This window comes from Oryx dammah, unplaced genomic scaffold (assembly GCF_014754425.2).
Source record: "Oryx dammah isolate SB20612 unplaced genomic scaffold, SCBI_Odam_1.1 HiC_scaffold_23, whole genome shotgun sequence".
NCBI lineage: Eukaryota > Metazoa > Chordata > Mammalia > Artiodactyla > Bovidae > Oryx > Oryx dammah.
In genome coordinates this window covers 54911704-54932042 of record NW_024070207.1, presented here as the reverse complement: position 1 = coordinate 54932042, position 20339 = coordinate 54911704, and the positions used below count along the sequence as shown (strand labels likewise).

At 47.9% G+C, this 20339-nt stretch overlaps 1 protein-coding gene across 1 annotated transcript; it reads left to right on the top strand.

Moving 5' to 3' along the window:
- The first annotated feature begins 1024 nt into the window (after window positions 1-1024).
- On the top strand, window positions 1025-18771 carry GABRE (gamma-aminobutyric acid type A receptor subunit epsilon). The gene is made up of 9 exons (XM_040265443.1): window positions 1025-1131; window positions 5273-5493; window positions 5934-6001; window positions 10121-10341; window positions 10872-10954; window positions 12303-12440; window positions 16133-16285; window positions 16403-16602; window positions 16893-18771. The coding sequence occupies exons 1-9, from the start codon at window positions 1079-1081 to the stop codon at window positions 17238-17240; spliced, it is 1485 nt and encodes a 494-aa protein (XP_040121377.1). The 5' UTR covers window positions 1025-1078; the 3' UTR covers window positions 17241-18771.
- The last annotated feature ends 1568 nt before the right edge of the window (window positions 18772-20339 follow it).

Here is a 20339-nt window from a genome sequence, read left to right as displayed (position 1 = left end):
CTTCTAGGTGAGAAAGACAAAGTCCAAGGATGCTTGAGAGAGACTTGAGATGTTCCCTGTGAAAGGGGTTAGTGATCCCATCCCCCACCTCTAGGGGCTTCTCACTTCCTCTGGAGGTCACCAGGAGCCAAGTCTCTGGAAAGATAGGGGCAGTCAATCTGGGAAAGGGGGTTTCCAAGCTCCCCCTCCTCCTCCAGGTGCTCCCTCTCACATCCAGGCCCCGGCGCTGAACTGGGAGCCAAATTGCCGTCAGTTTCCTTTGGGTTCAGAAAAAGTCCTCCAGTGAATGCCTTGGACTGGTCCTTTGGTGGTGGGTCCTCCTCCACCCCAAATACCTGGGAAATGGCCCACGGAGTAACTAACTCAGATCAGAGTTTCCTGGAAAGACTCTCAGGTCTCTTTTTCCCCCCTGTGCCAAGGAAGGTGCTAAATTACCCAGGTTCCTTTGGACTCCCAGGAATGTGCTCTGAAGGGCTGGAAGGTGTGGAGTGAGGGTGGGGGGAAATCTCAGAGGCCAGGGGACTTGGGAAAGTGATAAGGTGCAACAGGTTGTGGCGAGGGGCACGGGAAGACAGGGGCTGGAAGCCACAGTGCGATCCCATGGCGCACCAGCGGGCTGGCAGGGGCGGGGGTCGCAGCACCCGCATCTTGCCCCTGCCAGGCCCAGCCTGCAGTCTTTCTCCCAGCCGCAGCGGCGGCCCGCCGGTTTCCCCGCCTGGGGCCCGCGCACTGCCGGCTCGCCTCCTCCTCCCTCCCTCACGTCCCCCGCCCCTGGCTGTCTGGCAGCTCCGCAGCGGTGGCGGTGGGGGGCGGGGGGCCTTGGCGACCAGGCTTCTTCCTTGTCTCTCTCCTCCTCCCCGCGCCTGGCCGGAGCCACCCCTCCCTCTGCCGCAGCCGCGTACACGTCGTCGGACATTTCCATCGGGGCTTAGGGGGAGGAGCCAGGATGGGGGGTGCGGGGCGGGGCGAGTGGGAGGAGTGAAAGTTGGAGCCCGACAAAACCCTACACGCCGCGCTCAGTGCGGCCAGACCGCGCGCAGCGACCTCCGCACAGGTGGTCGCGCCGGTCCCCGCCGCAATGTCGACCAAAGTTCTCCTGATCCTCTTGGGCACGCTGGTAATCCTTCCGTGGTGAGTCTCCAGCCCTGGACCCAGGAGTCCCCGCCCAGGCCCCGCTCCCTCTCCCCCGGAGTGAGGCCAGTTCCTGAGAACCCCCGCATGCCGTGTTCCTCGAGCCCCACTCCCCGCCTGCCCCAGGCCCTCGCATGATCTACCCTGGTCCCGCGTCCGCTCGACGCATGCAGTCGGCCTTCGCCTCGCTTCCCCTAGGATGGGAGCCCCGGGCCCCTGAAGGGGCGCCCAGGAAGGAAGACGGGACGCCTGTCACCTGGCCGCTCCCGTGCCCCCTCCCTTTACCCCCTGGGGACCCCCCCTTTCCAAACCACTGCAGCGGCCTGGGACCGATCGCGTCCTACCCCCCACCCCCCCGCCCCCCAGCCTTCCCTGGGAAGAGGTGACCGGCCTGGGCAGGTTCGCGCCTCTGGGAACTGGGGGGACTTTGGGAACGTGGCGCCCAGAGAGGTGTGCGGGCAGGGGGAAGGAACTGCTTAAAATGTTTGAGTGTTGTTGGCTAGTGTGTTCTCTCGTTCGAAAAAAAAATTGTTTTTTCTCTTTTCTGAGCGCCTAGTGAGTACCAGGCACCGTGCCAGACAACTCTGACTTTATTTGCTTCCCTTCCCGCCGCTCCTTTTGGTGCCAGTCCCAGGCAAGAGCCTTGGTTTAGTCCAAGAGTTCCCACCCCAGCTGTCCACCCCATCCCCCGCTACCGCCAGATTCCCTCTTCCTCCCTAATGCCCCCAGACGCCCTGCTGGGTCTTGGCTGACTGGAGCCAGGGGTCAAGAATGGTCATCTCGGAGGTCTGTGGTTTTGGATCCTGCATTTCAACCCCTCCCACTCTTCCAAAGATCAATAGCAGGTTTTCCTTGGAGCAGCCGGCTTCCCTCACACCTTCCTGGGGTCCTGGGACTTTGCCAGGAAGGTTATCCCCTGAATCTCTGGCTTCTGAGAGTGAAAGAGGACTGCTTCACATTTTTTAGATGGTTTTCCATTCAGCTGCAACTGTCACAAGTTCCTAAGCTTCCTGATCTTTCTAGAAGCCTCCACCACTAGATTGGTCTTGCTTTTTTGTTTCGGGGCGGGGTACTGGGGAGATGGCTTCTCTCCCCACCCAAGAATACTTCAGCTCATCAGGGGCAGGGCTGTGTAGCTGGTTGCTGGCTCATTGGTGCCCTGGCGAGAAGGGGGGCTGGCTTCATCAGGGGGCTTGGTAAATATTTCTGAATGCGTGCTAAGAATTTCCAGTCATCCACATCCCTCTAGATGTGAACTGGACTAGTTGGGAGAGATGACATGGTGACTGGGGCAAAAGAGGGATATAGGGGTGCAGAAGGGGGGAGGGGAGCAGAGAGAAAACCAACAAGGAAGAGGGGCTATTGTGATGAAAACTACCCTTCCAGCCTAGGGGGAAGGACTGCAGAAACTCACACTGTCAGTTCAGGCACTGTCCACATGGTAACCTGTGACGTCGTCATTAAAGAGCTGGGGAGGTGGCAGTGGGGTGTGCTGGCACGGGCCATCTTGAACCACCTAGCTCGGGTCCAGGCTCAGCTTGAAACCACTTGTATGACACTGGGCACACCTCCTTCCTCCATCTGGGCCTCAGTTTCTCCATCTGTAAAGTGAAAAAGAGGACTCATATGGGGGGAAAAAAAAAGCAGTCCAGTGGCCCTTCTCATATTCTCTTCCCTTTCCCCAGCCAGCTTCCTGAGCATCCTCTGTGGGGGAGGGGTTGCAGAAATTCAGCTCCATCTTGGACCATTGCATAAAGAGGGATGTGGTTGCCTGAAAAGCCCCATGGGAAGACCCCCCGAGTCCTGTGCATGAGTGTTTTTCATGTTTTTATTATTTCTAGCCATGAAAGTTGGCTTAATGGCAAGCTGAGGAAAGGTGTATTCATTGTTAGCAACTTCTTAACCCCAAGATCCCAGGATGATGGGGCTTTTTGATTTGTTTGAAATTTGTTACTGGCAAAATCAATTTGTCAGATGACAGCAGCCTCAAGACCCTCTGATCTCATTTTCATGGCAGACATAGTCTGGGACCAGAGAGACTGTGGTGGTCTTTGGGCCTTTGCTTGTTTGTTTGCCTCTTGAAATTCAGGGGTTCTTCTGGTTGGCTGTGGACTTCTGGGAGGGGTCATGGCAGGCTCTGGCTAACAGTCCTAATCATGCCACACTCCCAGTCAAGTCACACATTTTGCAGTCCCCTAGCTCTCCATCCCCCCGCCCCCCCTCCCCTGCCCCACAGAGGCTGGCATGATCTATTCAGAGGACAGAGGGAAGAGCCTCAGGGAAAGAGGGCATCTCTGGATATGTGATTAGAAATGGAAATTGCTTTCCCCAAGCCCAGTTCTTCCCTTGCCCACAGTGGGAAATAGCCACCTCAGACATGAGAAATGGCATCAACTTGGCACATCTGGACGCCACTTAAGCAATTCTAAGAGTTTGAAATACTGTAGGAGCATGCATTGTGCTGTTCAGGTTGGCCTTCCCTTGGTCTGCAGTACAGAGGCCATAGCCACATCTCCTGCCCTGTTAACCCCTTCTTTGAGGGAGCAAGCTGTCTAATTGATTTTGTAAACTATAAAATAATTTTGTAAGTGTTACCGAGATATAAGAGTGTAGAAATCAGGAGTGGGTTTTCACAAAGGAAACATGCCCATTTAACCAGCACCTAGACCAGGAAACAGAAAGTTGCCTGTCCCCTCCCCCACCTCCACCAGCTTCACCACTCTGCCCCCTCCAAGTACACCCTCTTCCCCAAAGAAAAACACTCTCCTGCCTTCCAACATCACAGATTAATTTCGATGATGGCTTTTGAAAAAGCTTTTAATTATAAATTTTTTCAAAGACATAGAAAAGTACAGGGAACAGTAGAGTGAATCTCCATGTACCCATCACCAGCCTTGTTAATTATCAGCTCATAGGCAGTCTTATTTTCTATGCATCCCACCCACTCTCTATTTCCAGCTTAAATTCTTTTAAAGCAAATCTCAGACATCATATCATTTCATATGTAATTATTTTAGTATGTATTTCTAATTGTAAGGACTTCAGAAACAGAATAAAATACCACTATTACACTAAAAATGTTTAGAATGTTTTCACGCTGAAGAAACTAACCAGTCAATATTCAAATCTCCCTTAATGTATCATAATTTTTTTTGTTGTGTTGTGTTTGGTTTGGTTTGTTTTTTTATGGTTTGCCCTTTAAAATCAGGGTTCATATAAGGTCCATATATTTGCAGATTTTTATTAGCATTTTAATTTTTCAAAATGCTTTTTTAAAAAATTAGAACATATATGCAGAAAAGTGCTCACACCATAAGTGCACGGCTAACGAGTTGTCCAAAAATGATTCACACTGATATCAAAACACCCACATCAGGGACTGGAATATGACCAGAACCTCAAGCTGCCTGGTGCCCCCTCCCTCACTGCCTCCCAGCAAAGGAAGCATGACTCTGATTTCTAACACCATATCTCCTGTGTTTTATACATTTGCGGGTGGCTTTTTAAAGTTTTTAAAATTTTTAAGTTTAATTCTTTGTGTAATATTTTGGCTGTGGCACTCAGGTTGGATTCCTGTTGGCCGTCTATTTCCTAAATGATAATCTTTGTTTTCTCTCAGTTCTCAGAGCTTCCCCCATCCCTGGCCCCCAGCTGCAATATAGTAGAGTATCACTAAAGCAAAGACATGCAGTGTTCTGACCCTCTCTGGGAGAGAGTGCTCTGGCTTTCCTGAGCCTTCCTCACAACCCTGGCCCTTTGCCTGCCCATTTGCTCCCAGGTGGCACTGGTCAGGCAGACTGGAGACCAAGACTACTAACGGCAGCTGATTGGCTAGAGCTCATACAACCAAGTCCTCTTGCTTTTACCTTGAAATATTATTTTGAAACCTCGAATGTGCTTTTGTCATTGATTTTTGTTAAATAAAGAATGACCATTAAAGATGGATAGCATGGGAAGTTCCAATGGAGAGCACAAGTTTTAGAAGAAATTAACAAGAATAATCTGGCTCTTGATTTACTGTTACCAGGTACTCTTTAACTATGCTGTGGGTTGCCGACTTATTCACTCTGTCCCAGGAGGCACCAGCTGGGCCCCCTCAGAGTGGAGGACAGAGGTTCACTTGTTTGTTTTTATGTTCTAGCATTGAAGGACCTCAAGTTGAATCAGAGGAGGGATCCTCTGCCAGTGATGATAAGGTCTATGGCCCAAAGCCCCAGCCTCCTGAAAAGGAACTCTCCTCTGAAGAAATAAAGCCCACTGCTGTTGGTACCCATAAGAAACTTGACAAAATGCCAACAGCCACGGAAATCCTGGATGGCATCTTCCATAACTATGACTACAAACTGCGCCCTGGCATTGGAGGTGAGTAGCAGGACTTAAATCTCCCAGGCCCCAGAGGGTAGGAGGGTTGAGGGCCTAAGTGTGGAGAATGGGCCTGGGGTGTAGGTGGTGGTGCCCTGCACGTGGGCAGGAACAGCTATTGCTCACGTATCACGTAAGAGATGTCAGTGCTGGTTTCAGCAATGCCATTGAGTTTGGTCTAGACTTTTCTCTTCTCTCACCCTCAGTTTTTCCAACTATAAAATGAGATGACTGGACTAGATGATTGACCTTTGAGGTATGTCCAACTCTTCACAGCCTATAAATTGGGCCTTTTCATGAGAAAAGAAAGAAAGAAATGGTATCAGATCTTGAAACCATGTAGTCCAATCCTTACCCTCTTTATTTTCCGCTGACCACACCCTCCCTTGCCCCACACTTCTGTTTGACACTTACCTCTGCCACTTCTGCTTACTTTACAGAGAGACCCACTGTGGTCACCGTCGAACTGTCTGTCAACACCCTTGGGCCTCTCTCTATCATGGACATGGTGAGTACTGAGCTTTGATTTATAGTATCTTCTAGCCTAGGGAGCTGACCCATGAGGCTTTTCAAGTACTTGTTTTTTCTGTGTCTGTAACAAAAGAGTTTTTTTTTTTTCTTTTGGAGGGGGGGATTTAAATGACAAGGACTTGAGAAGGAGACTGAAAGTAGTAAGTCCCTTGCTGCCTGAAAAGGACCTTCGGAATCCTGACTGTATCTTTCATTATTTCATTCAAAATAAAAATAATAAAGCAACTTAAACAACACAGTGGAATGGCTCTTTTCTTCTGATGATGATTTTTATGGACTTACTCTTGTTACCAACTCTTGCTCTAGGAATTCTTCCCTAGTTTCTTATCTCCTTTTGTACTCCCCAGGTAGCCTCCATGAGCTCCTACTTGATGTATACAAAATGCAAGGTTTCTGCCTGCCCCAGGCAACCTACTAACCCAGCCTCCTGCGTGACATGCCTCCTGTAGTCCCAGCCCTGCTTAAAGCATGAAATTCAACCCCACACTCTAGCAGCCAAGGCTCTACATGTCTGCAGCCAACTCAGGGCTCTAGTTTTATTTATTTTTTTTTTCACTCCTTTAGAGATCATGTACACTAGTCACGCTAGCATATGGTTTTCCCAGGCTACCTTGTGCTTCTGAGCCTTTGTTCAAGTGATTTCCACTTTAGGATGGCATTTTTCCAATTTTTCACCTTATCCTTCAAGATTTAACTCTAATGACATCTCTTTCACGGCATCTTCCCTGCCTTCTACAACTATTAGTTGCTCCCTTTTTTACTCACACTACACTCCTTTCTCTGACTCTCAGACCTTTTAGCGTATATCACAGTTGTTTACCTGAACTTCTCTACCTCATTGCATTGTAATTATGTACTCTGTATCTGCCTTACTCTCTCAACTATGGGTTCCTTGATGTCAAGGACCCAGTATATGTTAGCTGAGCAAATGAATTATAAAAGATGTTCTGCAAATGTAACTTTCATCTGTGGAGCCTGATAATGAGGAAGACTGGAGTAACCAACTCCATCACTGCCATAGCCTCGGCCTAGCCCAGGGCAGATACAGTTTTAGCACACACCTTGGTACCCAACAAGCACCATGTGACTGGGTGAGCTAAGCGTCTAGGCTCTGAGATAGTAGTTGCAGATACACACTCAAAGGTAAGTAAACATTCATGGAAGCTCAAGGTGTTTACATAGGTTGAATGCAAGAGTGGGGTTCCCCACTGTGATGCTTTGTTTGACTGCCTTATTCTTGGGTCACAATGTACTTAATGTATCGGCTATGCAAAAATTAGGACTTCCCTGGAGGCTCAGAAGGTAAAGCATCTGCCTGCAATACAGGAGACCTGGGTTCGATCCCTGGGTCGGGAAGAACCTCTGGAGAAGGAAATGGCAACCCACTCCAATACTCTTGCCTGGAGAATCCCATGGATGGAGGAGCGTGATAGGCTGTAGTCCATGGGGTCGCAAAGAGTCAGATACAACTGAGCGACTTTATTCACTCACTCATGCAAAAATTAACCCCAAAGATAGTATCTTAAAATGACAAATAATCATTAGGTCACAGCTCCTGTGGGTTAGAAATCCAAGCATGATTTAGCTGGGTTCTCTGTTTCAGGGTCTCCCAAGGCTGCAGTTAAGGTGTCAGTTGGGACTGGGGTGTCATCTGAAGACTTGACTAAAGGAGGGTCCACTTCTAAGTTTTCATGTAGTTGTTGGCAGGGCTTAGTTCTCTGGCTACTATCTCTAGGCTTTCCACAGTCCTTGCCATGTGGACCTCCCCACAGGGCAGCTCACGTATGGCGGGTGGCTTCCCTCAGAGTGAACAAGAGCATGAGAAAGAGTGCTCAAGATAGAAGCCACAAACTTTGGGGAAGGAAGAAGAGAAATGTGAGAGCAGTCAGATCTTTTTGAGTTTCTGTTGACATTTTAAAGCTTTTTTTCCCTCTTCCCTTGATGTCACATTTATTCATTGCTGTCACCAATGTGCTTACCACTAAAATGAGTATGAATTTAGCAATTAGTTTGACTAAAATTGTTGATAAACCAAGAAATACTGGGTTTTGAGCCAGAGGTTGAGGGCCTCTGGTCCCACCATCATAGTCACCATTTACTCTTTTTTTAATTTAAATTTATTTATTTTAATTGGAGGCTAATTAATTAATAAGAAAGGCACCTTTCAGATAATTGGTGGGAGCATGGCAAAAGTGGCCTAAAGAGTAGTAGAAAATCTGTGGCTACCACCTCCTTGTTATGTGTGTAAGATGTAATTTGGGGAAATCTGTTTCTAACATCTGCCAGAGCCTTTGCTGTGTGCCTACTCTTGTTGGCAGCACTGATTTCACGGGGAGGACTGCTACCTGACAAGCCTGAGGGATACAGTTTAATGACCAGCCCTCACTGAACCTGCCGTGTAGCACAGAACTGGTCCAAAGAGGAGCCAGCAACTTGATTTTCTTTGGCTGGTAACATGTTGCTTTAGCCTGGGCCAAGTGCCTTTAGAAGATTCCGAACACTCATGTGGTATTAAATTTCCCAGAGAAGTCTGGCCATCTGCATAGTTCCCCATAGTTCTTTAAAGCTGTGGAAGGTCCAAGTCCTTGTACATAGCCTGTTTTTCTTTGGTGATACTGTAGAGTGTGGTGCTTGGTGAGGAGGAGTTCCAATACCCTTCAGTCATAAATTAGAGGTTGTGGAGAGCACAGGATTTGTCCTCAGGGAGTGAAAACAAGCCCCCTTGTCAGACTGGGGAAAATTGAACCGTTAATTATCAGTTGGTGTGTCCTGAACTTATAGTTGGAATCCAGTTAAATGGAAATGAAATGCTTATTTGAAACCCGGGAGTGTAGCACAGGAGCAAGTTTGCACCATAGTGGGGATGCTTTCTCTGGTTACTCAGCAGTTCTGTAGGCTGATTTGGAGCTGCCAGCCATGCAGGAGAGCAGAGCCACCCTGAAGGCCACTCATGAGGGCTGGTGTGGCTTGTCAGGGCAGGGCTGGGGGCTCTGCATGTGAATGGTAGTCAGGCTTTTTCTTGTGTGATTCTCCGTACTCCTCCAGGGAACATTCTCAGTCTTGGGGGGCTGGCTCCTTGTAATTGGGCAGTGGCTCTCACCACCTTGTGTCCTGAGCAGCAAAGGCAAGCAGAGATGGTCTTGACCCGTGCTCCCCAACCTCGAGGGCTCTACAGGCCTCCTCGTGGGTTTCTGGCTGGTGGTGTTCATTATTTGATGCAGGAAAACTCACAGGAAAGGCTTAGGGGTCCTGCAGAGGAAAACTGGACCTTGACCCCCAAAGGGATTCTTGGAATAAGTGGAGTAAGCTCTGGAGAGTAAGGCAGGTGGAGGTGGTCCCAGGGCAGGGCCATGGCAATGATGCTCTGAGCATCAGAGCCCGTGTTTCCATTAACTATTGGTTTGATTTCGAACAGACTCCTTTCTCTCTGACCTCAAAGGTAAAGGAGATTGAACTAGCCCTAAAGGTTGTACCTTGGCCTTGTTCTGGTACTTGCTGTTCAAGCTGCCTACAGTTCTGTTAGAGTCTGTTTTTTTTCTTTTTTTCTCCTTTCAATACCAGTGGTGCAGATCTCTAGCTTCATTTAACAATTTATGTGATAGACCATATCTAGAGACCAAATACTTGTGGGTTAATTAACATCTGTGCTCCCCAAATAAAAGCTGAAAGGGGCAACTTCATTGTATGCAATCAAAGGGGCATATGTTTGTAAATGTTTAGAATGATTTTGACCTGACATCTTTGATTTGCTATGGAAAGGTGGGAGCCCAGATGGTGTTAGCCTGACTGGAGTAGCATCATAGTCCTACAGGGGAGTATCAGCCTTTACAATTAAGCCCAGCCTTTACAATTAAGCCACCATTGTCTGTCTGTTTCTGGGTTAAATGTGTCTTCCCAGATTGCTATTCATTTGGGATTTTTTTTTCTTTCTGGAATACATGGAAATAGAGAATGTCCTTCACCCAAACCCATGCTGTTTTCCTCTGTGCAAACCTAAGTGGGCTCCTGTCTACCAGATAGGTCCATCACAAGATGGCACAGGAATGTTCTTTGTCTGCACAGCCCCAAATGTGTGCTTTTCTATCCTTGCCACCAGGAATACACCATTGACATCACCTTCTGCCAGACTTGGTATGACGAACGCCTTCGTTTCAATGGCAGCTTTGAGAGCTTTGTTCTGAGTGGCAACTTGGTGAGCCTGCTGTGGGTCCCAGACACCTTTTTTAGGAATTCTAAGAGGACCCATGAGCACTCAATCACCATGCCCAACCAGATGGTCCGCATCCACAAGGATGGCAAGGTGTTGTACACCATCAGGTATGTCAAGCTTCTGGAGTCTTGCCTCCTGCGACTCTTCTTCCCCTTCTGAGAATTTTTGCCAAAGAAACATGGACTGAGGTTTCATCCTAAATGATACTTCTAAGGTCCCCTCCAGCTTTCCCAGACCATGAGCTCAATCCCTCGGTGTATAGACATACATACTAAGGCCTCGGAATAAGAAGATATTGCTTAAGGCCACAGCCTGAATTTGTGGCATAGCTGGGACTGATATCTGGGTGATATGGGGCCAGGGAAGTGGTAAAGAATGGGAGAGTGTTGGCAGGTCCTTGAAGCTGGGATGGGCAAGAAACACAAGCCCATCTAAGCTGGTCCATTCATTTCTCTGATGATGGAGGCCAGAGTAGCCATATACATCCAAGCTGTTCTTCCACTCTTTTTGTCTCTCCTTTGAGCTCTTTGTCTCAAATCCCACCACTGCCACTCATTGGCAGTGGTCCCCAGGCCCAAGCTGGGTAGATACCTAAGTGTTCAGGGCCAGCCTAATGAGGCTCCTTTCTCCCTTCCAGGATGACCATTGAGGCTGGATGCTCACTCCACATGCTCAAATTTCCAATGGACTCTCACTCTTGCCCTCTGTCTTTCTCTAGCTGTGAGTACATTCTTAGGTTTCTGGCACCCCAGAGTCATCACACTGGGCCCCTTCTTTTTCTCATCCTTGCCCCTTACATTTTTCTGCCTTTGTTTTTTTCCCTTAAGATGGTGCCAAGGTTGCCCAGGGCCTCCCAGTCCATCCTCATCTTTCCTGCTGACAATGCTGTGTTGCTTAACCTGGGCTTCATGTTGGCTTCCTCCTTCTCCTTTCCGCCCCATTTCAAATCAGTCACCTCTAAAGTGTATCTCAAGTATGTCTGCTCTCCATCTTCACTGTCACTACTATCTTGGTTTAGATCTTTGTCATCTTCCACTTGGACTTTGCAACATCTGCACTTTGAAGCTGACCATGTCCAACATTAAATACACGGTCTCCTCCTAACCTCTACCCTCAAAACAAATGCATTGCTTCTGTGTTCCCATCTGTCTCATTGAAAGGCACCATCAACCACTCAGTTTTCCACGCCAAGAACTTTGATGCTTCTTTCTTCTTCACCTCCTACATCTATCCAATCAACACATCCTGTTGGTGTTCCCTCCAGAATCTCTATTGATTTTGTTTCTCTGCATTCTCTCTGCCACAGCTTTGGCTCCTGCCTTTGTTCATTTTATTGTGCCTGAGTTATTGCACTGGGCTCCCATAACTGGTCTCCCTGTCAACAGGCCATCCTCATATAAGAGCTAGAGTGACTTAGCGGAAGCATCATCTAGACTAGGTTACTCCTTAGTTTCAAATTCTTCCTGAACTCTCGAATCAATTCCAAATTGCTTAAAATAGCACTCAAGGCCCTTCATGAACTGGCCCCTGCTATCCACTCCTACATACCTCATCCATCTTCTGTGAGCCGGCCATCCTGAACTTTTAACGTTTCCATAATACATCAGGCATTTTCACCTTTCTGTGCATAGAACACACTCCTCACCCTTTTAGCCTCATTCGTACAGAGAATATTTATCCTGGACTTCTAAGACTTACTGAGCATGTCACCCACTCTATAGAATAGTCTTTTCTGGGTGTGTTCCCAACTGGTCTTTCCCTCCTTTGTTCTCAGAGGAATTCCAACAATTTATGTGTACTCACTGTCTTATTCAATAAAATGTGAATGTTTGAAGGCAGGGCTCCTGCCTTGCTCATCTCTGTGTGTCTAGCACAGGGCATGGTACTGAGGAATGCTCAGTAAATGCACTTACTGGCTGGCCTTCAACAATGAGGTAAGAGAGGTAAGGCCCCACAGCTGGTGCAGCCAGAGTCAGGACTCCAGGGCATTGCTCAGACACCATGATGTTGGACATCTCAGCTCGGCTTCCCAGACTCACATGACTCGTCTTCCCACATTGCCTTACAGTTTCCTATCCTGAGAATGACCTAATCTACGAGTGGGAAAATTTCACGCTTAAGATCAATGAGAGTAATTCCTGGAAGCTCTTCCAGTTTGACTTTACAGGAGTGAGCAACACGACTGAAACTGTCACAACCCTGGCTGGTAAGTGCACCTTTGAGCTAGGGCTAGCCAGAGGCCCAGGAGGGTGGTAAGGATGACTGAAGGTAGCCATCCATTTGTCCAAATGCTATGTACTCATTCTATGACAATATAGAACATGGCTCCTGTCTTATAAATGCTAAGCACTTACAACTGTTTGCAGAGGAAACTGAGACTTTGTAACTATATCTCAGTCTCATCTGCAAAGAAGTAAGTGCTTTGCCAAGCCCCGGAGAGGGTAGGTGAGTAGATAAAGTTTTGTTGCTGTCAGAATTTGCAACTAGCCTTGTCATGCAGACCTTTTGGTTTCCAGAGCTTTGTTACAACTGACCTACTTGGACACTTGGGGAAATGGAGGTCATGTGAGTTCTCCATACTCAGAACAATCCAAGTGGTTCCAGTTGAGTGGGATGCAGTCTGTCCTGATGGGAGGTTGGAGGCTGGAATTCTGTCATCAGCTATGTGAGGGCTGGGATAATCTGGAAGAGGTTTCAGCAGCTACAATACCTGCCATATCAACATTTATTTTAAAGGAGCAGCCCTGACATGCACAGATTCCTGTCAAAGGCTTCGTGGTGGATTCAACTTGGATGGTGATCATTGGTTTTCTGACCTTGTCCCTCATAAGGACTAAAGGGGAGGGTCCTGGGTCTATTATACTCTAGCTCCCAATTAGGTGTGAGTGTCTTTGCTTGTGTTCCTAGGTGATCTGAATGAGAAGCCAAGGGGCCTCCCTGGGGCTGCTCTGGGAGCAGCCTTTTCACATATACTGACCAGTCAGGGCAGTGGCGGCTCTGCCCTCACCGTTTCCAGCCTGCGGATGGAACCAGTCTCCCAGCCAGCCATTTGCCATGGAAGGTGTCTTGCTTGGCTTCCGTGTGGCTAGGCAGAAAATCTGCTTTTGCTTTACTCATTGAGTTGACCCCTGGGTGAGGAATAGCCCATGCTCATCTGGCTAGAGCTTTGCTTGCACAGTACTAGGCAGGGGTAGAAGGCTGCTTTACAAATGCTTTCCTTTTTCTCGGGGGCTCTGGGTAAGCAATTTTACTCCCTTTGACTTGGGACCCTTGCTCTTCTGCCGGCTGACCATTGGCATGCCTCTTACCTTTCTGCACCTTGGTTTCCCCAGACAGGTGGGGACCCATCATCAAAAGCGGCAGGAGAAAAGGCCCATGGGCTTTCAAGTCACTAGTGGTTCCGTTTAGTAGATGGTTGTACATTGTTTCAAAATGGTACCCTAGTGACTACAAAGCCCCAGAGGCAGATTCATCAACAATGACAATAGGTAAGCACCCCGCCCTCCTTGGAAGAGAGGAGAGTTCTTGAGAGAAAGAAGGCCTCCTTTATCCTCTGCAAGAGATGAGTTGATCTTGAATCATAGTTTCTTCAGTATCATAATTATTTTGGGGACTGGTCCCAACTCTTTCAGTCAGTCCCTGGGCAGTTCTCTCTGTCTGGAGTAGACTTAGGTCCTAAGCTCCTAAGAGTTCAGAATGCAGTGCTAGCTTAGTACTCTGGCCACCTTAGGCCTTCAACCAGAGAACCTCTGCTTCAGGAGCCATACCTCCAGTGAGTAAGGCATCTTTCACTGCTGGCTGTTGAGCCTTTGATACATAATTCACCCATGATTAGGATTTTGCTTTCTTGCAAGGGAGTTTCTTCCTTCACTGGACAACTCTGTTCATCAGAAAAAACCTCTGTGTTCATCTGAAATGGAAATCTCTGGAACTTCCACCCATTAGACTTAGTTCTTTTTCCCTAGAACTACTGAGCTTCCAGTAAGTCTAGTCAGTTTTCCACAGGGTAAAGATCAAAGAGCCAGTATTATAGTTCCAACCCTGGATCAGATTTCATAGACTAGACAGCTGTAGTTCTTTTCCCTCCCCTTTGTTCTTCAAAGCTTTGGCTCCACTCATCCTTCTAGTCTCAGTCTCTGGACACAGTCTTTTTCATTGTGTTCCTCTGACAGTGCAGTGACCAACTGTGCTCTGGCTGAGGCAGATAAGAGCAGAAAGCATCTTTAGTTTTTCTCCCCGTCTCTCTCCTCAGCCCCAGATATCTTTTTTCCCTTACCCATGCTCCTCCATTCCTCAGAAATAAGAAAGTGTGTGTTAGTACCTTCACTTGGCCTTAAAGGATAAGTTCCCATCTGTTAAAAAGTAGAGAAGGTTCTTCTTTGGTGAAATAGACAAAACAAAAATAGAAAAAGCCGATAGGCTAATCAATCTTATTGCAACAAGAATATATCAACTCAGCAAAGTTTTGTGCAGAGTGGCTATAGCTGAGTAGGGCCATTTTAATTGCAGTCGAGACCCCAGGAGAAGGAGCTAGGATCTCGATAAATAACATTCTGGCTAGTAGGCAAGGATGAGTGGTCCCTGCAGCAGCCCCGGAGGAGGACTTCTATCTGCAAAGCTACTATTCTGGACACAGGTATTCAACTCGCCCCAGGCAACTTCCTGGCCTTTTCCAGAAGATTCTGAGAAGTCTTGCCCCTTGAGTGTCAGTGGTGCCAAGGTGAGTAGGAAAGGCTGGTCTTCCCATTCAGTCCCAACATACCCAGACTTGCTGGGCAGGTGATCTGTTTTCTAAAATAGGAGGACACATGGACAGGTTAGTGTTCTGGTCTGCTTTACAGAACTGTTGCCAGGCAGCAGCAAGAGTTGCTGTGCATCTGCTGGGTTCTAGGCTGTGCTGGGCTGGGATGGGCAGGAATGTAGCAACGGGGCTCAGATGAGACCTGCCCTGAAGGGGTTTAAAAACCCAGGTAATAAGGCCAGCGAATTCTACAGCATCAATGAGGTGGAGAGTTGGAACTTAGTTTCACTGAGGAGCCAGAATTTGAACTATTGTAAACCCAACATGATGTTGAGAGTAAAAAGAGATATTCTGGCCTCAGAAAGGCCTCCAGAATCTCCGGGGGTCATGATAAGCATGCAGAGTATTTGGGTATGTCAGACTATAAGGCAGCATGATGGGTCCAACAGAAGATGCCAAGTGGAGATAGAGGCTGTCCTCAGGTCCTGCACAAGCCATCACTGCCTAGGCTAAGAGCCAACATCAAGGACACGATACCCAATGAATGCGAAAACCTCAGTCAGCCTTGTGGATGTATGTTCTGCAGACCTGACATCTAGAGGACTGACTGAAATTTTCACTTTCAGCTAATTCTTCTATTTTCTTGAAACACTCATTTTGGGCTAGGGTAAGAGACTAAGAACAGGAGTCCAGGGTTCGAATATTGGTATAAATATCCACACACTATCTCAAGGAAGCTGAGTAGATCTGGGTAGCTTAGAGTAGGGTGTGGACGTGGAGGCCTCAGTCAGCCACCTGGACATTAGCCATGTGGTTCTGATATCTAGAGGGCTAACTGATTTTATTGCTTTCACTTGACTATTCTGCTCCCTATCCTGGAAAGATGGATATGGGGTGTGTGACAGTGAACTGAGAAAGAATTGAGGAAGGTTCTAGCCCTGGCTTGACTCTTAACTGACCATGGGCCTGGCAGTGAGTCTCCTCTCGGGCTTCCTCTGTGTCTCTGTGTGTGGCATTGCCTTAATGTGCCTCTGTACAAGGACTGTGGTGGGCATCCCATGAGCCCCTATTGGGCCCTTAGTATGCATGTCCTTCTGCATGTGGGACACCCTCGTGGCAGTGCTATAGTGAGGAAGTATGTTTTAAATATCTTCCAGGTGATTTCATAGTCATGACGCTTTACTTCAACGTGAGCAGGCGATTTGGCTTTGTGGCCTTTCATAACTATGTTCCTTCCTCTGTGACCACAATGGTCTCCTGGATTTCCTTTTGGATCAAGAAAGAGTCTGCTCCAGCCAGGACTTCTCTAGGTAAGTGGGTGAGGTAGGCATCTCCTTGGAGCACAGAATTGCCTTTTCTGGGGGCCTTTCCAAAGTGTAATATATAAGCTAGTGGTGCCGTCCACCTCCACTCATCTCCTTTCACAGGGATCACCTCTGTACTCACCATGACCACTTTGGGCACCTTCTCGCGGAAGAATTTCCCACGCGTGTCCTATATCACAGCCTTGGATTTCTACATTGCCATCTGCTTCGTCTTCTGCTTCTGTGCTCTGATGGAGTTTGCTGTGCTCAACTTCCTGACCTACAACCGGACGGCGCCCCGTGGTTCTCCCATACTTCGCCATGTATGAGCTGGTATGGGAGTGGTGGCAAGGCTTTGGAGGATGGAGGCATGCAAGTAGGGCACTGGTGCTCATGACACATGGGTGGCCAGCTCACCAAGTAATGAGGGGTAACCTGGGACTTTGGGGGGCATTGGGTAAATTTTCTGGTGTGATGGTGGAAATTCTGGGGTGGGGGTGTGGGAAAAGAAACAGGGTGCCAAGCTCTGAGTCCTCAGGAATCCTTGAGACAGCACCTGGGCTTGGTCCATCTTCCCTTGACTCAATTTGATTTCTTCGCTCATTCCTTTTAGCCTCGTGCCACGATCCGTGTCCGCATCCCTGTCATTGAGCATCCGGAAGCTTTTGTGTGCGACATTGAGGACTCCGAGGAGGACGAGTGGGAGGAGAGTGAGGAAGATGAAGGCCCATCCTGCCCAGCCCGGCAGGCCGCCAGGCCAAGCCGCCTCCAGCGCTCTGCTGGCTGCAGCAGGTGGTGCGATAAGTACTGCTGCATGGTCCCCACTTGTGACGCCAGCAGCTGGCAGCAGGGCCGCCTCTTCATCCATGTCTACCGCTTGGATAACTACTCACGAGTGATTTTCCCAGTCACCTTCTTCTTCTTCAATGTGATCTATTGGCTTGTTTGCCTTAACCTGTAGGTGCCAGCTGGTACCCTGTGGGGCAGCCTCCCCAGTTCCCCAGGAGGTCCCACAGCCTTTGCTAAGGGAGTTGGAGGAAAGCAGCAACCAGAGAATGTCTTTCCTTCCCCTTCCCCAGCCAGCAGCTGGCAGGACATCGCTCCTTGCCAGTCGCGCCCCACCTGGCCCATTCACCGAATCTCCTTAGCGGCCCATCTCAAGTAGAACGGCCCCATCTCTGTTCTTCCTGGGGCATGTATGACACTCAGGCTTTGAAACGTAGACTCAGCTACCAGCTCCCTAAGATGGTGTCCATGTGTGAGCGGATTAGCCATCTCCCCAAAGGGCTAACACCCACTGCCTTTCCCCAGAAACCCAGCACTGCCTTTGTGGTGCTCTGGGCCCAGCTCTGGCCTCAGCCTCAAAGTGCATACACCAGCTGCTTGCCTGATCCTGGCACCTCCTAATGATGCTGGGCAGCAGTGTAACAGGGGGAGGGGATCTCCATCCTAGGTCCAATGATTATATCCTTGACTCTTGTCTCCCTGCCCTCCCTTCCCCTGCAGATAGATGGGCACTGGCGTGATTCCTCTAGGAGGAGGGGAGCCAGCAAGTGAGGACAGTACCCCTCCCTCTGCTGCTGTGATACCTCCCTCTCCCCTCCCCGCAGGCCTTCATTACTCATCTGCACCACCACTTCAATGCCTTGCATCCAGTGGGTGTCTATTTTCGTGTGTGATGATAGTAATGGCCCCCTGCTTTGTATGCCCCTTTCTTCCTCCCCCTTGACCCCTGTGACTTTTCTGTGACTTCCCTGGTGACTTTCCCAGCCCCAACCCAGGTGCTAGGCCATGGTGACTTCCTGGGGCTAAGAAACTAAGGGAATTCTGCTCTCCGCAGTGGGCATTACTGGCATTGACTGGTGCCTAGCCGAGGCACAGCATAGGAGTTCTGCCACTTCCTTGGCCCCTGGACCTGTGAGCCAGTCCACTCCTATTTCTGGGGCACTCTGACAATCACAATCAATCAATTGAATTCCCTTAAATTTGTACAGCACTTTACCTTTTGCAAAAGCACTTTTGACAAATTATTTCTATTTTGAGCCTCATAGCCCAGTGATATATTCAGGGCAGGATTCTTATCCCCATTTTGCAGATGAGAACTCTGAGGCACAGATTTCTATGGGACTGTGGATCTCACTGGAAACTACCCAGGAGCCCACTGTCATGTGACAGGGCTAGGCAGCTCTTTCCACCATGATTTGATTCTATAGCCTCTGCTGACACCCCAGGGGCAGGGCCAGCCTCTTCAGCATTGGCCTGCTCAATTCCTGGGCCTCAGGTGCTCAGACTGCCCCAAAGATCTAATCTCTCCTGGCTCTAGTAACCCAGTGAGGTGAATTTGGACATGCCCCAATGCTTATATATGCTGAATGAAATCTGTGTCTGTATTTTATTGGGGGTGGGTGGGTAGGGTAGGGGTCCATCTGCTTTTTGTCACCATCAACTGTAAAGGGGAAATATATCAATAAATATATCAGCAAAGCATAAAATTGTTATGGCTGGTTTCTTGGGTGTTCAAGTTTGTTCTCTGCTGAGGTTTTTTTTTTTTTTTAATTTTTAGTTACTTATTTTTGGCGTCACTGGGTCTTTGTTGCTGTGCACGGTCTCTCTCTAGTTGTGGAGAGCAGGGGCTACTTTCTTGTTGGGGTGTGAACTCTTCTCATTGAGGTAGCTTCTCTTGCTGTGGAGCTGTGGAGCACAGGCTCTAGGGAGTGGGTTTCAGTAGTTGCAGCTCACTGGCCCTAGAGTATGGGCTCAGTAGTTGTGGTGCAGACTTAGTTGCCCCATGGCATGTGGAATCTTCCTGGGCTAGGGATCAAACTTGTGTCCTCTGCATTGGCAGGTGGATTTTTAACCACTGGACCACCAGGGAAGTCTTCTGCTGAGGTTTTAAATCTTAACTCAGTGACTCAAATCTTTGTCTGTTTCCCTCCCCCATCCATGACTCCTAGACCTACCGTGCACTTGCCATGAACTTTTCTCTCAGTGGAGAACTTAAGGGAAGACACTGACCAAGTGGGCGCCCCCCCTTTACTGATTCCCTTACTTACTCCTATACCTCTTCTTCCCTCCATGTTTCTTTTGCTTTGCCCATCATTCTAGCTTCATCTAGTCAGCTTCCTAAAGATCATCAGACTCAGAACACTCCCCATTTAAAGATGGCGATGCTGAGACAGCTATCACACAACCAGTCAATAGTGGAGTGGGACAAAGTCAGTACCCTGTCTGGAGATCTTGGTTGATAAAATGAACTTTCTAAAGGTATTGGGAAGTGTTGGCCCTGGCATCCCTTGACACATCCAGCCCTAAGGAAAGTCAGAAACGATAATAAGAACCAAACAGGAGACAAAATGGCATCTGAACAGCCAATAGTTTTGCCATAAAGTTCTTGAAATGATGCACAAATCTTGAAATGATTTCCCTGTAAGAAATCTACATACCTTTACTGTTTATTTTCTGATGTCCTAACCCGTGACACATTACAATTAATAATAACAAGTAACAGGGAAAATAGTTGCTCACTTTTAGTTATATTAGATGCAGGGATGAGGGGAGAGAAAGCCTGACTCCTGAGCAATGAGGACATGCAAATTTGTGAGCACTCATATTTAAATGCATTTTGAAACAGTGCAAACCTGATTTCTTCAACACACTACGGTAAAGCTAAAAACAAAATTCCTACCATTAGTAAATTTTAAGAAGCTCATGTAAACAGTTCTTTAAAAATAAATAAATTAAAACCATAATTGGATGCATAACATCAAAAAATCAAATTAATGAAGAAAAAAACTCCATATGTTTAAAAACACATGAGATGCAGCCAGCACCACATTCAGAGAAAAATTCACGATTTAAGCATTTCAATTACTGAGCACAATGGAAGATAAATGAGTTAAGCATGGAAACCTAGAAACTGGAAAAATGATAAAAGCACATTATATCTTAGAAAAGTTTGAGGGAAAGAGGGATTTAAAAATTTATTAGTGTCAGAAGAACTAGCTACTCATTTAAAAATAAATAAAACTGGGTCTCTGTCTTTTTCTTTACATCAACATCA

Bases quoted from the DNA above. Each gene is read 5' to 3' on its own strand.
- GABRE (XM_040265443.1), top strand. From the start codon at position 1,079: ATGTCGACCAAAGTTCTCCTGATCCTCTTGGGCACGCTGGTAATCCTT. The intron at 10,955-12,302 runs GTGAGTACATTC...ATTGCCTTACAG, and splicing joins CCCTCTGTCTTTCTCTAGCT to TTTCCTATCCTGAGAATGAC. The intron at 12,441-16,132 runs GTAAGTGCACCT...AATATCTTCCAG, and splicing joins AACTGTCACAACCCTGGCTG to GTGATTTCATAGTCATGACG.